Source organism: Megascapheus bottae, chromosome 9 (assembly GCF_031878675.1).
Source record: "Megascapheus bottae isolate mThoBot1 chromosome 9, mThoBot2.hap1, whole genome shotgun sequence".
NCBI classification, from domain to species: domain Eukaryota; kingdom Metazoa; phylum Chordata; class Mammalia; order Rodentia; family Geomyidae; genus Megascapheus; species Megascapheus bottae.
This window is the reverse complement of record NC_143517.1, coordinates 22,181,216-22,201,438: the sequence shown is the minus strand read 5'-3', so window position 1 is coordinate 22,201,438 and position 20,223 is coordinate 22,181,216. Positions and strand designations below refer to the sequence as shown.

The 20,223-nt window shown below is 40.2% G+C and overlaps 2 protein-coding genes across 5 annotated transcripts in view; both read left to right on the top strand.

Annotated features, from left to right (window-relative positions):
- Stau2 (staufen double-stranded RNA binding protein 2) overlaps positions 1–20,223 on the top strand; it is a 616,065-nt gene that overhangs the window by 27,977 nt on the left and 567,865 nt on the right. The window lies entirely within an intron of this gene.
- Positions 1–20,223, top strand: part of Jph1 (junctophilin 1) — an 85,169-nt gene that overhangs the window by 47,104 nt on the left and 17,842 nt on the right. For all 4 annotated transcript variants that reach the window (XM_090338960.1, XM_090338958.1, XM_090338959.1 and 1 more), the window contains exon 3: positions 18,261–18,379. In XM_090338960.1, the coding sequence (XP_090195086.1) occupies positions 18,261–18,379 (119 nt within the window). The remainder of the gene's footprint in view (positions 1–18,260; positions 18,380–20,223) is intronic.

Sequence of the window (20,223 nt, the reverse complement as noted above, 5' to 3'; positions counted from 1 at the left end):
AGCCAAAAATATAGAATGGAAGAAAGATAGCCTCTTCAACAAGTGGTGCTGGCAGAACTGGTTAAGCACCTGCAGAAAACTAAAGTTGGGTCCCTCTTTGTCACCCTGCACTAGGATTAACTCCAAGTGGATCAAAGACCTCGAGGTAAAAGCTGACACACTGAAAATTTTACAAGGAGGAATAGGAGATACACTACTCTTTTCTTAACCCAGGAATTTGGCCTACATTCCATTGTTGGTGGTGGTGGTGGTGGTGGAGGTGGTAGTCTGGCCTCTACCACTTGGAGCTTTATTTGTCTGTTTAATGTTCATTTCCTTCCTGTCCTCTTTAAGAAATGTGATAGGAATTCTTTCTTTTGTCATTCCTAGAAATAATAACCCATAAACCTTGTTCATCTTAAGCTTAGAGTACAGGATCTATATATGTATGATAGTTAATAATTACACAGAGGCTCATGCGGGAGTACAGGTTGAACTAATAATTACAAGTTATTAGGAATATATCTTTTGAAGCTCTAATAATAATCATTTCAGGTCTGTTGTTTTCATCTCTTTTCTGCCTTAATTCAGACCTAAGTAAGACTCATCTCTCAGACATCTTTCTTAAAACAGAATGAGGAAGAGCTCGCCTCATAGCCCCACATTTTAAGGTAAACCTGATGCCTGTCTTGTTTTATACATTAAAGAATTTGAAATGTCTCTAGGGACCTGATGTCCCCATTACCTGTTGGGGTGTGGACACGATTATCTTCTCATTAGCAGCATTCTGTGGCAAGTTCTTGGCCATCTGTTAGGAAATGCTTGACTCACTAGTAGTTTTTGTGGAGCACTGATTTATTGACATCTCGTTATTTGTCTGAATATGAGTACCCTAAGTGTAGTATAGGGTTTATTGTGAGTTGTGTTGGTGAAATTTAAATCATCATTTTATCGAGTGGCATTTGTATGTCTTCCCAGTAAAAACAGATCACCTCTGTTTTGATTTATTTTCTTCATCTGTGTTTTGCCACTGAGGAGGTAAATTTGAAAGTCTGTACCCCTGACTAACTATAAGTAACCAAATAGTCTACTAATGGCCCTTCCTTTGTTAAAGATACTTAAAAGTTGTTTCTTGTTAATTGACTAGGCTATATGTTTGATTAGTGGGTTTTTTTTTGGGGGGGGGTGTTTGTTTGTTTGCTTTTCGTCGGTCATGGGTCTTAAATTCTGGGCCTGGTGCTGTCCCTGAGCTCTTCAGCTCAAGGCTACCACCCTACCCCTTGAGCCGCAGCACCACTTCTAATTTTCCAGTGGTTAGTTGGAGATGAGTCTCTCAGACCTTCCTGCCAGAGCTGGCTTTAAACCACAGTCCTCAGATCCTCAGCCTCCTGAGTAGCTGGGGTTACAGGCGTGAAGCACCGGGCCCGGCTGTGATTACTGTTTCTAAAATTGTTTTCTCGCTCATCCCAGAAAACATCAAGAGTCTGGGCAGTTATTACTACCTGCTTGGATATAGTATGTTCATTCAGCAAAAAGGGGGAAAAAAGTAGAAACTTGGCTGAAGGCAGGAAAGTTCTCATAGCTCAAGCAGTCCAAGTAAATAGCTCCAGTGTACACTGGTAGAAATCTTTTTTTTTAATTTGCTTTTTTAGAGGGATATGGTTATGTTAAGTAGACTGGATTCTCATCCACTGACAGCTAAGTAGACTCAGCACCCAAAGCAAAACTGGGAGGTGGGAGAGTATTTTATAAAAATCTGTTTATTGATTCCTCGGAACAGTGGGAAATCCGTCTTTAGACTCACTTTGAAAGGTATACCAAGCAGCTACAGAAAATGATTGTTTATGTTTCTCTTTCATTGTTAATGACTTAAGAGCCTTCCCAACCCCTCTTTCTGCTGTGCGGCAATAGCATAACTGCAGGTAAGAACTCAACATCTGTCTAGCACCAAAAGTCAGAAACTAATGAAAAGGAAGGGCTGAGGGGATATGGGGGCGGGAGAGGGGGGAAGTAAGACAAAGAGTTTCCTAGCATATCTACTTCTTAAAGCTCAGAAAATTGAGAAAGCCAGCTATTTGAGCTGGTGAAATTTCTTTCAAAGCTTTTTCAACAAAAACAGTATATTTCATAAAATTCTCATCTAGCAATGGGTCTTTGGAAAATTGTTCTATTAATATCCTGTGGTCTTCAGCCAAAAGCCAGCAGCATCTGTGCTTTTCCTTTTATTCTTACCTGTGTTCCTCAGTTTATTCTTAAAATTATTGGTGACTATCCCCTGGGTCCTTGCCATGGCTCACGCCACCCAGTTGAGTGATAAAACACCGGGGAACTGGGAGTAGGAATCAAGCGAGTGTGTGCTGGGAGGTATATGATGCGGAGTCTCCTATAGCTTGACTGAGAGCCAAAATGCGATTGGATCATGTCAAAAAGGGGAAAGGTGCCACGTGCCTTTGCTAGGTTTCTTCACAGTGTAGGCCAATTTAAATATAGCCTACTACCACAACTTGTCCAGAATTAAAATAGCTCAGAACAAGTGGCAAATGGCAGAGGCTAGGGCTCTTTGCCAGTAGATGGCTAAGGGAAGGAGAATGTGGGCTTTTGAGCTAGATTCTAGGCTTGGAAATGACACACGATATTGAACAGCCTGGGATGCTGCAGTATAGCTTCCATCTTGGCCTAGTCAGATATTTAGAGGTCTGGAAGGGTATTTCCAAAGCTAGGTAAAGCAGATGACATTTTTTAGTTAGATCAGTCAGATCGAGTGACTGACTCAAGTTCAATGATTTCTCATCAAGAATCAAGAACAATACCATTGTAATGAGGCTTTCTAGGCAGAGGAGACATTTTTAACCTATGAATTGAATTACATGATATTCCTATAATAAAGCTTTATTTGACAATAGAACTCAATATTATACCTAGTAAAACAGTAATTTAAAATTATGTGCTGCCCTGACTTAACTAGTTACCAAGGTAGTGTTAGTCCATGTAAGAGTTTCATCAATATTTTAAATTATTCATTTCTTTCCTGGAAGATTTCGTTTGGTTGATTAATTGCTTCTTAGGGTTTTTTTTATTTTATTTTTATTTTTTTTATTGTAATTAGTAAAAGGGTTACATGATATTTGCCAGATAGAAGGTGCATTAATTCACATACATTGATTCCCTTTCACATGTCTTGGTACCCATTTCCCTCCCCCCCCACACCCCCCTCCCGTCTTGGTTTTCCCCCCTTCCCTATCAAATTTCAAATATCCAAATACAAATAAATTCAATATATCTGATAACAAAGTGAGATACTATACCAATATGAGATAACCAAGGGACAGCAAAGGAGATGAGAGACAACATAGTACATTAAGGACAACAATCATTCATTATATGGCTTTTGTTTCAATATCCTGGAGGTCCTTTCAATTAGCTTCACATTATATGGCCTTATGTATCAAGATTTTGCTCTATTGCAGATCTCTGCTAGGAGAGCCCAAGGTTTCTACTGATTATGACGAATGAGGGAAACCATTGAGCCTAAATTCTTTGAGTCTGGCTTACTTCACTTAATATGATTTTTTCTAAGTCTTTCCATTTCCTAACAAATGGGGCAGTGTCATTCTTTCTGACAGCAGCATAGAATTCCATTGTGTACAAATACCACAACTTGTTGATCCACTCATCAACTGGGGAACATCTGGGTTGGTTCCATATCTTTGCTATGGTGAATTTAGGGTTTTTTTTTAATTCCATATATTTTATTTCCTTGAGATGTAACAAAACCAAAAAAATATTTCATGAAAGAGAAATAAGTAAAATATTAATCCCAAATGAAAAAAAGGAAACTTTTATTTATAACAGTAGTTAACATGAGCTGGGCCAAATACATTTCTCAATCAAATATAAATACTTAAAATTTCTGTATAGTATGTATATTTTTATACATTTATGTATTCTTCCTCAAAACTGGCTGTCTGCTACCAAGCATTTAGTACCTCTTCAGAAATTTTTGATAATAGATACAAAGTAGTCATCATCTTACAGCATTGAAACTGTTGGCTACAATTGATGTTGTTAAACTGATAGATATGATTACAAAGCAAACTCAAAAATATAAAAGCCCTAGGTTATTATGTTTCTATGTTTAGAGGAGAAAGGAATTTGCTTCAATGAGGACAAACAAGGGTTAAAATCTTACTAAGATATGCCTAGAGCTAAGCACCAACTCATGTCCATAACACTAACCGTGTCTAGAAGCTGAGAGCAGGAAGATGCAAGTTCGAAGCTAGCCCCTGTAGAAAAAATCCAATCTCCGCTCACTCCATAGCAGCAGGAATGGCAGCAGGAACTTGTCATCCTAGAATGGAGAGAAGCTGAGCTCAGGATATTGGTGTGTTTCTAGGCCAGGCCAACAGAAAAATCTGTGAGAGCCCTTCTTCCACTGAGATGTGGAATAAGGAGGGTGTGGTGGTACTTGTCATCTCAGCTCTGATGGGAATGCCTAAAGAAGGCAGATCATGAGCTGCTTGTGCATCCAGGTAGGAAATGAGACCATAACTCAAAAATAACACACAAAAAAGGGGCTTAAGGTATGGTTCAGCAGTAGAGTGCCTGCCTAGAAAGTACGAGGCCCTAACTTCCAACCTTAGTATGGGACAGGGAAGGGGGCTGCAGGGAGGAGATATACCTACATAGACAGCAGTCTCCTGGGCAAGAATATTCCAAGCAATGTGATGATGTAAGTCTTGGAAATCTAATGGTCTATCGGGACCAGAAGGAAATGATGAAATATTTGCTATTATTTTGAGTTACAGCTTAACAAGATTCTTCTGTTGACTTCATTTAAATCATTGCATCTAAAAAAGCATACATTTTTATATCCATCTTCAAAAGTACTTAGAAATACTTTTCCCCCAAAAGTATACCAAGTATTACTTTTATCTAAAAGTACTAAATAGGAAAAGATACACACTGCTTTATACATTATATAAGGCATTACTTAGCCCTTGCTTTTTTCTCATTATCCTTGAATAAAGTATCATTTTATTTTTGAGCATCAGTGTTCTCATTTTATCACAGCAAATGCTGAAAACAGGTAAATACAACAAAAACAATTTGGAGATTCTCAAGAACAAAACCTTTTAAGAATTCAAGAGAAACTGGGTGATCTCCTGATATTTCCGTTTAAGCTTGAAGACAATAATTACTAATTTGGCATTTGGGGGAAGAAACTGTGAATTGGATGAGACTTTAGTATTTTTAACACCATCTAAAAATGTTCCTGCTAAAGAATAACCTTGATGACAACCAAACCTGTCCTATAGTCCTTTGTAAGATGCTCTCTAACCTTTGTTATTTCCCTTGAAACTCTGCCAAAGCTGGTTTTAAAAATATATATGTGGAAGAGAAGAAAGCTTAAATTGTTCATTTTTCAATAAGAACCATAACTGTATTAAAATTAGAAATTGATTAGAGACCAGTGTGTTGGGGGTGGGGCAGGGGTGTGTGTGCTAAGTGTTGGAGTTGAACCTAGAACTTGGGTGCTATCCCTGAGCTTTTTTGCTTGAGACTAGCACTCTACAGCTTGAGCCACAGCTCTGCTTCTGGCTTTTTTGGTGGTTAATTAGAAATAAATGTCTCATTACTTTCCTACCAGGGCTGGTTTCAAAGCTCAGATCTCAGCCTCCTGAGTAGTTAGGATTATAGGCATGAGCCACCCGTGCCCAGCCAAGGTTTCTTGAATTTCAAAGGTTGCAAAGTTCTTTTCAGGTACATCCATATATTTTCAGGATAGCCACAAAGAGAAAATGTTATAATGATTATATCTAGCTAGCCTCATTGTATAAGAATATGCATCCATTTTTTTTTTTGCCTGTCTTGAGCTCAGGGCCTAAGCACTATCCTTGGACTTTCTCAAGGGTAGAACTCTACCACTTCAGCCACAGCACCACTTCCAGATTTTTTCTATGTGTGTGGTACCGAGGAATCGAACCCAGGCCTTCGTGCATGCTAGGCAAGCACTCTACCACTAGACCAAACTCCTGGCCCCATGCATTCATTTTTAAATAACTTGGTTAAATCTAGTTTAGTAGTAATAAATCAACTTCAGTGAAAATAATAGTTTCTATAAAATTTGCTGTAGGAAACACAGAGACCACAATTTCACCAGCCAAAAGAATACCTAAAACCATAAAAAGTAAAATGGATATGATGTTCCATCTATGAGGTTGACATTACATTTTTCCTTCCATGCTAACTCAGCCCTTTCTATTTCATACCTGCTGCTGTTGGCTATGTCCACTTCCTACCCAGAATTCTGAGGTGAGTTACACCATGCTCCTTATCACTCTGTTCCAAGTCTGCATCAAGGCCACCTTCTCCCTTCTCTGCTTTCATAGAAAAGAGAACCCTACAAGAGAACAATGCAGAATCACACCAACTTCTGAACTCCACTTCTCCTGGTCCTACTTAGCAATTCTGATGTTCTTCTCTTCCATTCCTTACAAAAAAGACTAATAAATGAAAATATCCTCTCTAAATTAGTTCTGAAGAAATGGAAGTACAGTGGACATGATAAACTATAGTGATTCCTCAAATATCTCTGATTCAAAAACCCATGACACTGTCACTTTGGAGCATATCATCTTTCACATAACCTTAAGGCATTGGATCAGCTCCTCACTATTTTTACTTTTTTCCTCTCCTATGTCTTTCACGTGCTTTTAACAATTGTCATCTTTTTAAGGTTTCTTCATTTTTTTCCTGTTCTCTGTACATCCTTTTCTCTATTTCCCAACAAGATCAGCTCTCATTTATGTAAAATATAAATAAAACATCTTTTTCTTGGACCCAGCTAATTCTTCTGGTTACTGTCCAAATTTCCTCCTCCTTTTCTAGGTCAAAAGTCTTCAGCATGTGGCCGACACCTGCTTCCTCCGCTTCCTCTGTCCAGTTCCTCACAGACTCCTTTCCATCTGGCTTTTAGCAATGGGCTTCTCAAACTTTGTCCTCTCACATGGTCTTATCAGCGTCAGCATCCTTTACTTGGCCCCTCCTCCCCAGCAAAGGGCAGGATTGATGAACTATACCTTTCTCAGTTTCTTACCAGCATTTGCTCCAGTGACAACACACATATGAGCCTCAGGCTGGGAAAAATGAAGCTGCCCTAGAGAAAATTTAAAAAAAAAAAAATTCAGACCTGGCCCAGATAACTACTAAAAGAGACACAATGCTTCCAAGAGCAAGATCTTGAGGGATTCTGTGAAAAGTTATCAGCTTCCTGAGTACTGCTATCTCTGTTCTAGTGTCATTTATTCTACCAGATTCCTAGGGCACTTTGGTTTGGATCCTCCAGTTTGGGGGCGGGGGTTGTTATTGTTTGCTTGTTTTTTTACTTTGCCAGTACTAGAGCTTGAACTTGGGATATTCTGCATGCTTGGCTTGTTTTCCTGGCCGAGCTCTATCACTTGAGCTATGCCTCCAGACCTCTTTTTGCTAGTTAATTTGGAGGTGAGCATCTACAGGACATTTCTGCCTGGAATGGTTTAGATGTGAATCTCTGGATCTCAGCTTCCTAAAGAGCCAAGATTACAAACTTGAGCCATTGGCACCCAGTGTTCTCTGTTTTTGGACTCTTTTTTTACCTTTCACTGAGTTCATCATGATTTTATGCTTCTGTTTATAACACAAGCCTTTAGTTTGCATCATAGCCTTGCATTTCATGTAAAATCCTACTTGTCTAAAACCAATCTCAGGATCACCTTCACCCTCTTAACAGGGCCTTCACCATTTGTCTCTGTAGTGAAGGCATGCATGTGCATACCTAGTTGGAAATCTTGAGGTTACCTTTAACATTCCTCTCCTCATTATGTTTATCCATTCCAGTACATTTTTGAAGAGATCCTTACTACTAGGCTTTAAGAGCTAGCTTAACCAACACGAGGTGTGTGCCCTTAGATTTTGAAGTTCTGACACGTTCCTAAAATGTTTCCTTTACTTTAGAGCTAAGGGCTACATCCCTCATTTAGCTTCTTAGCATTTATTCTTTTTTAATTTTTTATTGTAATTAGTAAAAGGGTTACATGATATTTGCCAGATAGAAGGTGCATTAATTCACATACATTGATACCCTTTCACATGTCTTGGTACCCATTCCCCTCCCCCCCAACCCCCCTCCCGTCTTGGTTTTCCCCCCTTCCCTATCAAATATCAAATAACCAAATACAAATAAATTCAATATATCAGATAACAAAGTGAGATACTGTAACAATATGAGATACCCAAGGGACAGCAAAGGAGATGAGAGACAACATAATACATTAAGGACAACAATCATTCGTTATATGGCTTTTGTTTCAATATCCTGGAGGTCCTTTCAATTAGCTTCATACTATATGGCCTTATGTATCAAGATTTTGCTCTATTGCAGATCTCTGCTAGTAGAGCCCAAGGTTTCTACTGAGTATGACGAATGAGGGAAACCATTGAGCCTAAGTTCCTTTGAGTCTGGCTTACTTCACTTAATATGATTTTTTCTAAGTCTTTCCATTTCCTAACAAATGGGGAGATGTCATTCTTTCTGACAGCAGCATAGAATTCCATTGTGTACAAATACCACAACTTGTTGATCCACTCATCAACTGAGGGACATCTAGGTTGGTTCCATATCTTTGCTATGGTGAATAGTGCTGTAATGAACATTGTTGTGCTAGTGGATTTAGTATGTCCTTGTTTCTGCCAAGTAGTGGAATTGCTGGGTCATAGGGGAGCTCTATGTTTAGCCTTTTGAGGCACTGCCACACTGCTTTCCATAGTGGTTGAACGAGTTTGCACTCCCACCAACAGTGCAGTAGTGATCCCTCCTGGCCACATCCCCTCCAGCATCTGTTGTCTTTCGTTTTCCTGATCCTGGCCATTCTAACTGGAGTGAGGTGGAATCTTAGAGTTGTTTTGATTTGCATTTCTTTTATGACCAGAGATGTTGAGCATTTCTTCATGTGTCTATAGGCCATTTTTGTTTCTCCTTCAGAGAAGACTCTCTTTAAGTCTTTGGCCCATTTTTTAATGGGATGGTTGTTACTTTGGAGGTTAGTTTTGGGGTGATTCAATTTTTTGAGTTGTTGATATAGTTTAGATATGAGGCCTTTGTCCGTTGTTTGGTTGGTGAAGATCTTCTCCCACTCTGTAGGCTTCCTAATTAATTTACTAGCTATGTCCTTTGCCATACAAAAGCTCTGCAGTTTAATGCAGTCCCACTTATCCAGCCTTTCTCTGATTTGTTGTGATTCTTGGTCCTTATTAAGAAAGTTTCGACCTGTGCCAAGGAGGCCTAGTGTATCTCCTATTCCTTCCTGTAAAGTTTTCAGTGTGTCAGCTTTTACCTCCAGGTCTTTGATCCATTTGGAGTTAATTCTAGGGCAAGGTGACAAAGAAGGATCCAACTTTAGTTTTCTGCAGGAGCTTAACCAGTTCTGCCAGCACAACTTGTTGAAGAGGCTGTCTTTCTTCCGTTCTATTTTTTTTGGCTCCCTTGTCAAAGATTAGGTGGCCATAGGTCTGTGGTTTAATATCTGGGTCCTCAGTTCTATTCCATTGGTCTTTAGGCCTGTTCTTGTGCCAGTACCAAGCTGCTTTGAGAATTATAGCTCTGTAATAGAGTCTAAAGTTTGGAATTGAAATTCCTCCAGCGCTGTTCTTTCTGCTAAGATAGCTTCTTAGCATTTATAGCTGAGGTTAACATAGCACCTTCTCAGTGGAGAACCCGACCTTCAGCTATCTCTCCTCACTTCCTCTGGACATTGTATGCTTTGTGAATACTTATTCATCAGTTGATAATTTTTTAAACTGTAAAAGACAGATGACATAAAATTTACCTGTTTGACCATTATTCAGTACACAGATCTGTTCACACCGTCATACAATCAGTCACCAGGAGTTTTTCAGCTTGTACAAGTACCATGTTCTGCCCATTAACCTTTCCCCATTTTCCCTCCTAACCCACCAGCCACTACGCTGCCAAATTAGAGATAAAAGATATGTGAATCAATGTTTATTTCCACTTTTTTGTTTACCCATTGATATCGGGCTTGCTTCTACCTTTGGTATAGATTACTGTTTTGAAGGTGTGCAAATATTTCCTTGAAACTCTGTTTTCAGTTCTTTGGAGTTTGCAGCCAGTTGGTGAGTCATACTATAATTCCATCTTTCACTTTATAAGGAACCACGGTTTCCACAGGAGCCATACTATTTACATTCCCGAATAAAGGTTCCAAGTTCTCTATGACCTTCCAACATTTGTTATTTTTCTGGGTTCTTTTGATAGTAGCTGTCCTAATGAACATGAAAGTGCTTTTCATTTACATTCCCCTCACATTTAGTGATAAGGAGCATCTTTTCAGGTGCTTCCTGGCTACTTTTATATCTTTTTTGAAGAAATGTCTATTCACATCATTTGCCATTTTTTGTGTGTATGCCAGTCCTAAGGCTTAAACTCACTGCCAGGACACCGTCCCTAAGGTTTACTTGGTTTAGTCTAGCACTCTATCACTTTGAGCCACATCTCTATTTCAGGCCTTTTGGTGATTAATTGGAGATAAGAGTTTCAGAGATTCGGGGCTAGGAATGTAGCCTAGTGGTAGAGTGCTTACCTAGCATAAAACCCTGGGTTCAGTTCCTTAGTACCACATAAACAGAAAAGGCAAGAAATGGAGCTGTGGCTCAGGTGATTCAGCACTAGCCTTGAACACAGAGCATACAAACATTTTTAAATAAGGTTTCTTGTTGAACTATAGGAACAGTTTGATATTCTAAATACTAACCCTTTTCTGCTACATGATTTATAAATACTGCTCTCTATCTAGTGGCTTGAGAATGGTTAAGTTTTAAAGAGACATTTCAGTCTTTAATATTAATACATTTTAACTCTTCAAAACATTTCAAAACTAAAACACCAAAAAAATCAGCTTTTTCTCAATGCATAAGTAACATGAAATGATAAAGTTTAGATACTTTATAAAGCAAAATTTCAGTGAGTTGGTAGTGATAGTGTTCCCCTGGAATCCTAAATGACTATATAAGAAAACCTCTGCCTCAAAATCTAAATATATATACATATATATGCATGCATGCATGTATGTATGTATGTATGTATGTATGTATGTATGTATGTGTATGGTCTCAGAGGTACAGCACTTGCCTAAAATACACAAAGCCTTGGGTTTATTTCCCAGCACCAGTGAAACACATAAATGACATTGGTTATGTTCCAATCAAGAATGAGCAATGTGCCTTAACTAACAACTGAACGAATTATATTTTGATCAGGAAAGAAAGTCTGTAAAGTAGTTAAGAATGACAGTTTAACTTTCCAAGCTTGAAAAATGTCCTAAATAGAAAGGAGTTTGCAGAGCAGAGTTTACTATCTCTGTCATGACATTTGTGTGCTGGGCATAAACACACTGAGATGAGCTGAGTTAAGGAAACTTAACACAACAGTATATTGATCTTTTTTTCATATATTTTTATTGTAATTAATAGAAGGGTTACATTATATTGGCCAGATAGAAGGTACATTACTTCACAAACATTGATACCCTTTCTCATGTCTTGGTCCCCATTTCCCTTCCCCCACCCCAGCCCCTCATCTTGTTTTCCTCCCTTCCCTATCTGACTTCAAATAACCAAATATGCATTTATACAATATATCAGATAACCAGGTGAAATACTGTACCAATATGAGATAACCAAGGGACAACAAAAGAGATGAGAGATAACATAGTACATTAAGGACAACAATCACTCATTACATGGCTTTTGTTTCTATATCCTGGAGGTCCTTTCATTTAGCGTCATACTATATGGCCTTATGTATCTAGGTTTTGTTCTATTGTAAATCTCCGCTAGGAGAGCCCAAGGTTTCTACTGATTAGAACAAATGAGGGAAACCATTGAGCCTATGTATTGATCTGTTTTGTTTAAATATACTGCCACTTTCCAGAAAGTGTTTGCAGCACTTCATGATAAGTCACAAACATAATAGCAATCCTACCATTGGATGCCTAGAGGTAGAGTCCTGTGGTTGGAGAAAAAAACTATATACATACACTGAAGATTGTCTTACTCCACTTTTCCTTAGAGCCTTAACATGAAGAGAAACAATAGAATATACTTCAGGCTACATTGTACAAGTAAGCAAACTCCTGTATTTTCAGAGACCCAATTTTTCCTAGCCCTATACAATAAGGGCATTGCATTACCTGAGTCCTTATAAACGTGATAACACACAATGGATGGGTTTTATGAAAGGTATGTAAACATTCTTTAAATGGATCTTGGCTCCTCCTTCCTCCTCTGGATGAAAAGCCTAGTGTATGATACTTATTACAGTTATGTGAAAGCATTTCTGTAATAAAAGTATTTGGTTTATCTTTTGATCTCATAAGAACCATTTATGGCTCAAACAGATCTTGACCTACTCCCTGGCTCTGAATGTTTTCAAAGCCTATTTTCTAGTACATGTGCAAAACATCAAATATCAAACTTCGATAGCAATTTTCAACCCCTTGTATATTTTTTATGTCTAAATAACCTTCTATCACTTTTAGAGAAAGGCAAGACAAATAGGCTTAATTGATGATGATGTCCTTTGCTTTAAATCAGAACCTAAGAATTCAGTCTTCGGGAGACTGAATGTAAGACCTTGTGCTTGCTAGGTAAAGTTAGAGATTGGGAGGATATTTAAGGGCCCTGCATTTCCCTTAGCTTGAAGAGCTTAGCTTGGGCCTTATTAGGGTGTTCATACAGGGAATCAAATCTAGACGGAAGAAACAGTGTCACAGCCAGTGCTGGCTACTTAGAAATGATGCCTTTGAGTTTCAGAGGTGTATATAGCTAGCTGTGTCTTGTTCCTATGAAGAGTTCCTTTCTCCACAGACTGATTTCTCTTAAAAAGATAATTGGTTTTCTCAAATGTAGGTCTCACATCAATGAATAATGTCACAGTCCAAAAAAGAAGACTCACAGATCATATCTTTTGCAGATTATTGCCCATGATGCCATAACCTAGGAATGGATCTCTGGTTGTTATCAGTCATTTCTAAAAGTAATGAGTGGGAAAGAGAAGGGCAAGGCAGAAGGCTGGAGAGGCAGAGAGGGCAGCTGTACCTTTGCAGTGACCTTGTAACTATGGTAATGAGACCTGGGCCCCAATGATATCAAGAAATGCTTGCATTGAGAACTATATTCTAAGGATAGTTATTTTGCCACATCCACTAACTGACAGTGCAGGGATTGTGTGAGAAAAGGGAGGCATTCAAACGACTGACACATCTTGGCTTAAGCAACTAACAAACTGATGTTGCCATCAGCTGAGATTTGGTTTTTCACATGCCAATTGTTCCTATATTTAACATTTCCTAATAATGATTTTCTTCAAAGGTTTAGCTATGAAAGCAATTGCAAAGAAAGACCCTAAAACTTACTTGGTTAAAGACTAAAATCAGCAAATTTCAAAGCAATTTATTTGTAGGAAGAGACTGCATTTTTTAAAACTGTGGGCCAGGAGGGTAGCCTAGTGTAGATTAAGTGCTCAAAGCCCTGGGTTCGATTCTACCCAGAAAAAGGCTAGACGGGTGCTGGCTCCAGTGACAGAATGCTAGCCTTAAAAGGTTTAAGACAGGGCCCAGGTCTTGGGGGCGGGGGAGGAATAGTGATCTGTAAATATTTGCAGTTTTACCTTTAGCAAAATCATGATGCATTCTGGATTAAATTCTTCTTCAGCCATATCAGGCAGTTAGAAGAAAGACTGAAAACCAGGAAGTGAGGTGGGTATATACACACCTGCCTCCCTTGTCAGGGGAGCTGTACTGAATGTGTCCAGTGTAAAGTTGAATATGCATTTTGTAAAAGCATTGTCAAGTTTAAGAAAAATTGAGCGTGCTGCTTCTTAAAAAACATACCCAAAAAGAAAAATTGGGGAAACTAGGTTAGTTTCTTCTGAGTAAAGTGATTTGAGAGCTCATGAAGCCTTGATTAGTTCAAAACGAGAGAGGGAAGAAGGGCAGAGGGAAGAGAGGACAGGAGAGGAGAGAAAAGTGCAGACAAGAGAGGAAAGAGACAGGGAGAAGAGGGGAGGAGAGAAGAGGAGAAGTTAGTCATCAAATAACTATTTAAAAAGCCAGTTGTAATGATGGTCTTAACTACAAGTGATGTCTGGCGAGATGATTCAGAAGTTCTGGTCACTGGGTGGCTGTCTGTCCGGGAATGGGTCCGGCAGCTGCTTTGTGAGCCTGGCTGACCACATGAGCCTCTTGAGTTTAGCATGGCTCTCCTGTCTTCCCTGCTTACTCTGGCTCTCTGCGTACTGATTTATCTCGTGAAAACAGAGCCCTGAAAGAGAAACTCGCAGCTCTTGCTGCACTGAGAGGATCTGCTTCTCAGTCACTCGTAGTGTCTTCAGTGGAGGGCAATATATGTGATGGTGGTATGTGGAGATTCTCGAGGGTTAAAGGCTTAGAAATGTCAGCTGTCTTTTGAGTGAGTGAGATGGGTCTTGGGCATCATATTTCTTTGAGGCATGTAAATTTCCCCTAGGACTGGCTATAGTAGATGGGATCCATATTGAGAGATTTCAGTGGATCACCCCAGACTGACTGGTATAGCCCCGCCCCCACCCCAGAAGCAACAAAACATTTAGCAACTAGCTAACTAAAATCTACCCCTGGAGTTGGGTCTGGGGTTGGACATATAAATTCACCAACATGAGTCAAAGGCAATCCAGGTTACATCTGAATAAAATCTAGACATGGCAGCAGCTGTGGTCCCATGAACTTGGTGGTAAATAATTCAGAGTAGGCTGCTGGTTTTCACATTCACTAGAAGCTTTTGCACTGACCTCTGGGTTTAGATGTGGAGGGGCTTTGGGCACATCAACCAGCTCTGCAGGAAGAACCCTGACACCTGGAACAGGGTACATGGGAAGGGGATGTCGCTGAGCTGGGTCTTATAGGGAAATACAAATAGAAAAGTAAAGGGTTGAGCCAGGAGTTTGGCCTAGTGGTAGAGTGCTCGCCTAGTATGTATGAAGACCCGGGTTCGATTCCTCGGTACCACAGACATAGTGAAAAAGCCAGAAATGGTGCTGAAGCTCAAGTGGTAGAGCTCTAGCCTTGAGAAAGTCCAAGGACAGTGTCCAGGCCCTGAGCTCAAGCCCAGGACTAGCAAAAAAAAAAAAAGAAAGAAAGAAAGAAAGAAAGAAAGAAAGAAAGAAAGAAAGAAGTGTTGCATTCAAATGAAGCTTCCCTGATGCTGGCCTTCCAATATACATTTGCAAGAAAGATCATCTGTTCAGCATGTTGTAAAACTTGATGGAGAAGATACTTCTGTTTTGTTAGACGATATAGTGGTGTGTTGCTTTTGTATTAAAGTGTTTTACAGATTGGTCAAAGGGCTAGAAGGTGACATTTTATTAGGCAGAATGGCTCTCCTGTTATGGCTTCATTAATTATGATACCTGGACATAATTGGGCTCTAGCTAAGAATAGCAGGTAAGGGAAAGTCGCCCTCAGCAAAAAAAAGAAAAAAGTTGAGGTTCTGAGAAACCAAAAGAACATTCACAGAGGCCATCTGCTGATTATCGGGTACAGCAGATGAACCTCAAGCACCCCATTACCAGAGATGGTAACACACGGACACTCCAGCCAATCGTTGAAGAATATGTTCCCTTAGCCTTTGACTTCATTCCATTTTCATGTTTTATAATAGCCATGGACAGATACAATTGGAAATATCCTGCATAATTCAGAAATAACTATATGGATGCTTAAAACTTAATCCACTCACTTTTAATTAACAGACTTTTTTTTTTCCAATCCTGGGGCTTGAACTTGGGGTCTGGGCATTGTCCTTGGGCTTTCTCAAGGCTCGAGCTCTACCACTTGAGCCACAGCACCACCTCAAGCCTTTTCTATGTACGTGGTACTGAGGAATTGAACCTGGGTTTTTGTGCATGCTAGTCAAGCATTCTACCAAACTCCCAGCCCTAATAGACTATTTTTTAGAATAGTTTTAGTTGCCAGAAAAACTGCCTATATACATAGATACATATATATGTATGTTTCTTCTCTTCTCCTATGTGACACAGCTTCCCCTATGTGGCACTACCAACAGTTCATTGATATTAATTTCCATCATTTCCACCAGGATCCACTCCATATTGTATGTCTGTGGATTTTGACAGTTGCCTGACATTAAGCTATCCCCTACTACAGGGTCACACAGTGTTGTTTCACTCCACTCAAAATGCCTTCTTTTCCACCTCTTCTCCCTTCCTACTTGTACCCTGAACCCTTAGCCTGAGTATTTGACAGCCATTGTTCATTTCTACTGTCCATAGTTTTGCCATCTCACTTAATTTTAAGTAACTTCCTAAGAAAATATCATTCATGTATTTATTCATAAAGTAGATCCTCAGTAAATGCTATGGCCATTTACTTAGTTTATGCATTGGGATTTATAGCAAAGGTCCAAAATCCCAATCTCAGCGCTAAGCATAGTGGCACATACCTGGAGTCCCAGCCCTCAGGATGTTGAAACAGGAGGATTTGAATTCAAGGCCATACTTGGCTATACAGTCAGCTTGAGGTCATCCTGGAATGTATCATGAGACCCCCATCTTAAGTAAGAGAGAGAGAAGGGAGGGAAGGAAGGGAAAGAAGGAGGGAGGGAGGGAACGGAGACAGGGAGGCAGGAAGGAAGGAAGGGAAGGGAAGGAAGGCAGGCCAATCTATCAATCATATATTCTAGTATGTTTAGCCTCCAGTGAGATAGACCAAGAGCACACAGTATGAAGGAAGTGGTTGTAGAAAGTAATCTGAAAATGGCTTTTCCTACTAGCTCTCCCCATGCCTCAGTTCAGAACACCTTTTTTCTTTTACAGTCTGGCCCTGGGTGTTGGGCCTTCTGTCTTCTTCCCTGTGCCACTTGTTTTTTCCCCCAAGATTAGCAGGAGCCCAGAGCCAATTCTTGACTCTTCCATCTCTTGTCTCTGAGATAAATGCGTGTACTTCTTTCAGACTTTCATTTCTACTACAATAGCCCTGCCTGATGCTGATCATATTAGGATAGAAAGTTTATAGGGTTAAAGAAACAAGTGCCTTTATTCACCATCTAAAGACTAATGGGACCAAGTCTTTCCTGCCTTGGGAATGGATACCTCCAGTGCTTTGTCAACCCTCCAGTCCTCTCTTCTTGGGCGGATGGACATCTATAAATCCATAAGAAGCCTGAATTATTTTCTTCTGCCAGACCTGGGACTTGAAGTCAGGGCCTGGGCACTGTCCCTGGGTTTTCTCAAGGCTAGCACTCTACCACTTGAGCCACAGACCCACTGCCTGCTTTTTTCCCCTATGTATGTGGTAGCCAAAGAATGGAACCCAGGGCTTCCTACATGTTAGGCAAGCACTCTACCACTAGGCCAAACAACTGGCCCAAGAAGCCTAATTATTTTCCCTACTGTTTTCTCCCCAGCCCTGTAGAAAGTTAAGATTTCAGTGAGTAAGGATAAACCAGAGAAGGGATGGAATATTCCATAATCCATTCTGTCCTCACCTTCTGGACCTCACTACTATCTTCTTTGAATCTCATAAAAGAAACATATTGAGAAAACAAATAAATGGACACCTTGTTGACCCTCCTAAGCTGGCAGGTGAGAGCTAGTGAGTCACAGCTCATTCTAGCTCCACACACAGTCATATCACACTAAGCACCTGAATTTGGCCAGGATGGAACTGTTCACACCATAGGAATCGATAAGCCTTTTCAGTAACAGTTTAACTTGACCCCAAAGAACCATTTTATCAGCCTGCTAGTAGGCAGACTTTTCGTCATCAGATACCCATATTGATTTTATTATAGGACTTTGATCCAAGAACACTACATTAATTTTGTGCTCAAAGTCTACTTTCAGTAATTTCAAGGATGAAAGCCAAGCACAGGGAGCAGTTGAGTCGATCCAGTGCTTTTATCAACCACCAATGGCCTCAGGCAACACAGATATGTCTCCTACTGTTTGCTTGGAAGAACTGAAACTGCTGACAGGATGGGACGGGATATGGGGGGGAGCATGGGGTTCTCACCACTGTTGTCATCATTGACAAGTCACAGCGATACCACCCTGAGAGTGCCTGTTGCCAGGGTCAGACCATGATCAGAATGAACATGTCCCTAAGTTTGCTTACCCCTGCGTAATGAATAAGGTGCTGCCTTTGCTGACTGGCCCCTTTGTGCCCGTGCAGGACTGCACATGCCAGAGCAAAAGCTGATGCTGCTGATCAGGCTGCAGTGGCCGCCCGCCAGGAATGTGACATTGCGAGAGCTGTGGCCAGGGAGCTGTCGCCTGATTTCTACCAACCAGGTAAAACAGTTCTTAGCTTAGAGCGATCAGAACACTCACTGACTATGGTTGCATTTTCTTCTTCCTTTAAAGGTGTTTTATGAATCTCAGTACATTATAATAGATTATCCATGGAATCTGAATGTCAGCATTGGGAATTTGAATTATGCCCAGGATATTTCCCTGCCTGTGCCACCTTCCCACCTCCTTACCTTCCAAACCTCATGACTCCCACCTCCAGCTACATATGATCAGCAAACCTGGGGCCAAGATCTCAAACATGACATATCTGATTCGTAAGATTATCATAGTGACAATTGTAAATTCTGTGACAGCCCCAAACTCAGGCACCTAACATTAGCAGCAGAACCAGCAAGTACTATGATTTCTTTTAAAGATATATCTGAACGTGAGAGGAGTATAGTTAAGAGATAACACAATGAACCATTTACTCTGCACAGATTAACCCGAAAATGAATCCCATAATGGAAGAAATGAAAGGGACAAGTTCATAAAATAATCTGCATTTATTATGTGTCTCAGACATGTTGTAAAGTGGCAATCAAAACTATTTACAGGGCTGGTAGCATTGCCTAGTGGTAGAGTGCTTGCCTAGCATGCATGAACCCCAGGTTCAATTCCTCAGTACCACATACATAGAAAAAGCCAGAAGTGGTGCTGTGACTCAAGTGGTAGAGCTTTAGCCTTGAGAAAGCCCAAGGACAGTGCCCAGGCCCTAAGTTCAAGCCCTACTGGCAAAAAAAATTATACATATGTACCTAGTACATATTTAATTCACTTCATAGCACATTCTCAGTACACTGCTTCCACCCCACTTTGGATTCTTTTCTCGAAGCAGTCACCTTATTATATACATATTACATATATTATACCTTATTACATTCATCACTGTCACCTTATTACATTTATCACTGTCTTTCTAACAATTGCTTTTAGAGGACAACAGATTTCTTTTTTTGTTTCGTTTTGTTTTTTGTTTTGTTGGTCGTGGGGCTTGAATTTTGGCCTGGGTGCTGTCTCTGAGCTCTTCAGCTCAAGGCTACCACCCTACTCCTTGAACCACAGCCCCATTTTCAGTTTTCTGTTGATTCATTGGAGATAAGAGTCTCATGGTCTTTAGTGTCCAAGCTGGCTTTGAACCACAATCCTCAGTTCTCAGCCTCCTCATAGTAGCTAGGATTATAGGCATTGAGCCACAGTGCCCGGCTGGTCAACAGATTTCTAAGTGAAGAAATCAAAATGAACATACCAATTATCTATGAAAAACTCAATTTCAGGCTTGGAGCATGGCTTAAGTAGTAGAGCATCTACCTAGCAAGCACAAATCCCAGAGTTCAAACCTTACTACCTTCAGGCCCATAAGAAACTATTTCCTTGGTAAAGAACTTCTCCATGATGATTTGTATCATATTGGTAAACTTTATTTGTGTGTGTGTGCCAATCCTGGGGCTTGACCTCCAGGCCTGGGCACTGATCCTAAGCTTCTAACCGTTGAACCACAGTGCCACTTCTGGCTTTTTCTATTTATGTGGTACTGAGGAATTGAACCCAAGAATTCATGCATGCTGGGCAAGTACTCTACCACTAGGCCACACTCCTGGCCCTATATTAGTAAACTTTACTAACTAGCCGAGCACCCTGTGGTGTGCAATATGTGTTCGGTTTCCCAGAGAATCATACAGTGGGACCACAGAGTGTCTCTGAATCCTAAAGCACAGGTAGTGAAAACAGGGTTTTAACCCCTAAACTACAGGGTCCCACATCTCAAGGTATGGCATTTGCCTTTGTTTGACATGTTAGGAGAAATGGTAAAGGAGAGAGAAACATTTATTACATGGCGTGTG